General features: G+C 67.0%; 1 protein-coding gene across 2 annotated transcripts in view; it reads right to left on the bottom strand.

The window, feature by feature from the left end:
* The window catches only part of LOC130576486 (mucin-2-like), a 7,143-nt gene that overhangs the window by 1,625 nt on the left and 518 nt on the right, over window positions 1-5,000 (bottom strand). For both annotated transcript variants that reach the window (XM_057371203.1, XM_057371204.1), the window contains exons 2-9: window positions 4,338-4,457; window positions 2,429-4,198; window positions 2,175-2,287; window positions 2,046-2,104; window positions 1,744-1,901; window positions 1,462-1,624; window positions 1,201-1,392; window positions 1-180 (exon numbers count right to left, since the gene is read on the bottom strand). The exon at window positions 1-180 is cut by the window's left edge and continues 45 nt beyond it. In XM_057371203.1, coding sequence (XP_057227186.1) covers window positions 1-180; window positions 1,201-1,392; window positions 1,462-1,624; window positions 1,744-1,901; window positions 2,046-2,104; window positions 2,175-2,287; window positions 2,429-4,198; window positions 4,338-4,457 — 2,755 coding nt within the window. The remainder of the gene's footprint in view (window positions 181-1,200; window positions 1,393-1,461; window positions 1,625-1,743; window positions 1,902-2,045; window positions 2,105-2,174; window positions 2,288-2,428; window positions 4,199-4,337; window positions 4,458-5,000) is intronic.

Raw genomic sequence — 5,000 nt, 5'->3', positions numbered from 1 at the left:
GCACCGTCGGTGGTGGCCGAATCCTCCTGGCAGCCACAGCAGCCATTGTCCAACATCTGCAGGTGCAGCAGCTCCTCCGAGTTGCTGAAGGCCGGGTTGTCCAGCGAGCTGGCCGAGGGCAGCCCCGAGCGTGACCAGTACTGGGCAGAGACATCGTCCAGGCGGCAGAAGCGCCGGTAGCTGCGGGGCAGGGCAGGCACGGGCTCGTGGGACACACACACACACGTGTACACACACACACACGTGTGTAAACATACACAGGTACACGCACACACGTGTACGCACAGGTACACACGTGTACACACACACAAGTACACATAAAGTTACACACAGGTGTACACACACACAGGTACACACACATACACAGCTACACACACACGTACACACGTGTACACACACAGGTACAGGGCAGGCACATGCACACATGTGTACACATACACACATGTACACACATGTAGACACACAAGCACTTGAGCACACAGCCGCAGTGACCGCCTGGCAACACGGGTTGCAGATTTCTGCCCAAATGTGCCGGGTCCGGGGAAGGGCCCAGCCGCACCCCGAGGGTGGGGACAGAGCCCRTGACACTGGTCAGCCTCTGGCCGCAGCCCCGCGCTGCTTGCAGCTGTTGCAGTGGTTTCCTCGGGAACAATCCTCACGGCGCATTACGAAACGGGCAATGGGGCCAGGACAGCAGAGCCCCGCTCCCAGAGGAGCTGCTTTGGCAGGGCTGTGCCGGAGCCGCTCCCCACCCACAGCACGGGCAGCAGCACACGCTGGGGCGGGTGGGCTCTGTGCCACGGGCAGCACTGCGGGGTCCCAGGGACCACATAGCTGGAACTCATCAGCACATTTCACCCCTGTCTCCACAGCAGCACAGCCCTTCAGTGCCACCACGACCCCATCCAGCCCGCAGCACGCCTGTCTGGCCTGCACCCCACTTCCCGTGGGTGGGAGCATCCCCTGGTACCACACACACACCAGATCCCCATCGGACCGGGGGGCTCTGCCCGGCACCTCCCACCGCCCCCATCAGCCACCCAGCACCGTTTTCCTCGGCAGAGCTCATCCCCAGCCCAGCCGCCCCACCCCGGCTTTCCCCGCTGCCCCTCACCCCCAGCACCCGAGGAGGGGCAGGGTTCCCCACCCTCCAGCAGCCCACAGAGCCCAGCCCAGGTCCCCACGGCTCCGAACTCTCACCTGCTCTGGGTCTGGTCAGCCCTGGCCTCCAGCAGCAGCACCTTGAAGCGGCGCACAGCCACGGCGGCGAGGACGGCGCCCAGGAGGAGGATGCTGAGCAGGACCCCRGCCGCCATCCCCAGCAGGCTCTGCTGTGTCACGCGGTAGTCACAGCGCAGCCCCATGAACCAGAAATCGCTGCCCACGGGGCACCTGCAGCGAGAGGGGCCATCAGCACCAAGGGGACGGCACCCACCGCCCCGGGCTGTCCCAGGCACTCACTGGCAGCGGGGCTGGTGGTCCCGGGCGTGGGTGCAGATGCCGTGGTTCTTGCAGTAGTCGCGGTGGCACAGGGAGGTGCAGGTGGCGTTGCCATCCTCCCCGGACACGCAGGCGAAGCCGGCCGGGCAGACAAAGAGCACGGCACAGGGGTCCAGCGGCCACGCTGCAGGGATTGGGTCCAGCTGTGCCACCCCTSCCTGCCCAGCGTGTGCCCACCAGAACTGCAGGCGCAGCCCCCAGACCCTTCACTGGCAAACACTGACAGAGCAGCCCCGCACTCACCCAGAGCCACGTGTCGCAGGACAGGGACTGTACCCACTGCCAGCCCTGGCTGGGCACTGACCGAGCCCAGCACGGCCCCGAGGAGCTCATCCAGCCCTGGCACGGGCAGCTGCTCCGCCGCGAACAGCGCATCATAGCGCAGCACCACGCTGCCCTTCCTGCGGGACACCCACCGTCAGTCTCGGGGTGCTGGAGCCCCCCAGCACTGCACCCCGGCACTGCTGTGACCCCGCAGTGTGTGACAGTCCCTGTACCCCTCTGCCAGGGAGCATCACACACTGCGGGGCTGTGCCACCACCCACCTGATCGCTGTCACCTCCAGCCKCAGGAACCCGGGCACCGATGTGAAGAGGGGTGTGACCTGCACAGGGTGAGGGGACGTGAGTGCCATGGCCCCCAACCCACACCCCCCGGCCCCATCCCGCACTCACGGTCTGGTTGAAGCTCTGCAGCAGCTCCTGGTGCTCACGGGACCCGGGGTCCTGCAGGGCCGGGACAAAGTCCATATCCAGCACCAGCTCACAGGGAAAACGCAGGAGGGGTGCTGCAGGATGGAATGGGGACCAGCAGGTCATGACCCCACTCCAGAGGCCACCCTCACAACTGTCCCCCAATGCTGGTGGCTCTCAGGGCCTCTCCTCCTCCTGCCATGCCCCAGCAGAGRATCCCAAAACCTCAGACCCACCTCTCAGGAGTGGTGGCTGATCTTCCACGATGAAAACCTGCGGGGCCCTGCCCACCCCAGCTGGTATCACTTGGTGGATATCGGTGACCGTCCTCCCTGCAGGGCTGCTCGATGGCTGGGCCAGATCTGCGTCCACAGCAGCTGGGGAGAACCCAGGGCCCCCACCATGGCCCAAGGTCCCATGGGAACCCGTGGGCTGCTGGGGGGGCCCGGGCATCACAGTGGGCACATGAGYTGGGGGTCCCCAAGTCAGTCCCATCACATCCCTCTGCAGCACAGCAGCATCCAGCTCTGGTCTGCGTGTCCCCATGTCCCCAGGCYGTTCTGCTGTGATGGTGGCAGTGACAGCGGTGGTGGTGACACCAATAGCAGTGGTCTGTCCCAGGGATGATGCAGGCTGGGAAGATGCAGGCTGGGATGAAGATGGCTGCCGGGGAGGCCCAGGTGCTGAGGAGGGGGGCAGGCTGTCCACCCCCATTTGGGGCACCCCCAGGGATGGAGAGCCCTCAGCAGGAGCCACCCTTGAGCTGGAATAGGGCAGCCCTGGGGAGGGGTCTCCCAGGGGGGTGCCCACCGTGGGGCGGAACCCCAGGATGCCCCAGCCAGTCCCTGGGGAAGGCAGGGGGGTCGGCAGCAGGGTCACTGCAGAGACACCGGCTGGGGCAGACTGTGGGTTCAGGGGGATGAGGGGGGAYCCAGGATTGGCATGTGTCACCCCWTCCTGTGCCACTGCAGTGCTGCCAGGGGCCATGGGGATGGGGGACTGCCCCGGGATGGCTGATCGGCTCTGGGGGATGTGACTGTGCTCAGGGGAACCCCCCTTTTCAAGTGGGCCCAAGACCCTTGTGGTCAGGTCCTGCACTCCTCCCTGGCTGGCGGATGTCACCCCTGGGACGCTGGCCATGGTGGTGGGGAGAAGCAGAGCTGAGCCCCTCTGTGTGGCAGGCAGTGGGGCTGGGTCTGTCCCCACAGCTGGCCAGGCTGTGCTGGCCAAAGGACCCCCACCAGGCCCCAGGGACAGTGCAGAGGGGAGAGGGGCAGAGCGGGGACCCTGCTGTGGGTGGGAGCCAAAGCCCTGTCCTTCTGACAGCCCTGGCCCTTGCAGCCCCTGGTGTGTCCCCCGCAGTGTCCCTGTGGGGGTCAGCAGCCTCTGCAGCCCCCCAGCAAAGGGAGATGTCCCTGTTGTCCCTGGCGCTGAGCTGTCAGTGGCCAGCACAGTGCTCGGGCGGGTCCCTGGGCTGCTGTCACCCAGCTGGAGAGTGGCACTCTGGCTCTGCAAGAGGGCTGTTCCAACGGACCTCCATCCCAGCAGGGTGCTGGTGGACCTCCASTGTCCCCTGGCAGAGCCTGGCACTGTCACAGAGGGTGATGAATGTGAAAGGGTCCCATGCGGGGTCGTGGCACCTTCCTTTGTCACACKTCCTGCAGGGTGAGTCCCGAGGGGGTACATGGTGGCAGGATCTGTGCCTGCCTCCACAGGGGCTGGGGTCTCCGCGCTGCTCAGCTGCACACGGGCAGGGGATGGCTGCTCCCTGCCTGTGCCTGCAGAGACCAGGGGTCCCGTGGGCTCGGTGGTTGTTCCACCCTGCACTGCCGCCCCTGACCCCTCCCTGCCCAGCCCGGCGCCTCTGGGGCTCTCCTGGGGGTTGGAGAGCTCGACTGTCCCGGCGGGGGTCCCAGGGAAGGGCAGCAGTTCAGCCTCTGTCCACAGCTGCCCCAKGGGCTCTGGTGTCAGCGCCCGCCCGGTGCCTGCAGCTCGCTCCGGGTGATCTGCGGGCAGAGGCAGAGCGGGGGACACTGAGCAGGTCCGACAGCAGCCACAGCGGGATCCTGGCCCCAGTGYCACCAGCACACGCGGCTGGCACACGGTGCCACAAAGGGCTGCAAGGGACGGTGCCCGCAGCTGTACCTGTCTGGCAGCGCTCCCCCGTCGCGGTGCCCAGGTGGGCGCAGGGGTCAGCGGCGCTCGGAGTGGAGCCGGTCCCGCTGCCCAGAGCAGGGCAAAGCCGTGCGAAGCATTCCACGAGCACTGGGAGAGAGGGAAGGGAGGAGCATGAACTGGTGCTGGGCATCGAGCATCCTGCACCGACCCCCGGAGCCACCGTCGAGGGTGAGGGTCTTGTTTCTCCCCTCTCTTAACCGTGGGTGGCTCTGCTGAAGGAAATGCTCCAGAACAACCCAAACCCAGCTGAAAACCACCTGCTCTGGTCCCAATGAACCGTGGCGAGTCCTGCCCCACCTCCTCACTCTCCCCCCGGCTCACCCCGAGCCCGACCATCCTCCGGCACAGCCGCCACGTTCCAAGCCCGGCACCAGCGGGTCCGCGGGCAGGGCACGACGCCAGCRCCCGGGCAGGGCTGCGGGGCCGTGGTGGCTCCTCTCCGGGATGAACGGGTGGTTCAGCAGCCGCCACGGCGGGTGGTCACCGCCCGGGTGGGACCGGGGCTGGAACGGCGGTCACCACGAACCCTGCGGGCCCCGCTCTCCACCAGCGCCCCACCGGGGCTCCCGCGGGAGCAGCACCCGCCGCCTTCGAGGCCAAGGAGCCGCCCGGGCTGATGGCACAGCACGG

The sequence above is a fragment of the Malurus melanocephalus genome, unplaced genomic scaffold, assembly GCF_030028575.1.
Source record: "Malurus melanocephalus ecotype Western Australia unplaced genomic scaffold, MMel_1.1 scaffold_143, whole genome shotgun sequence".
NCBI classification, from domain to species: domain Eukaryota; kingdom Metazoa; phylum Chordata; class Aves; order Passeriformes; family Maluridae; genus Malurus; species Malurus melanocephalus.
The sequence above is the reverse complement of the archived record's forward strand: the minus strand, read 5'-3'. Positions and strand labels throughout refer to the sequence as shown.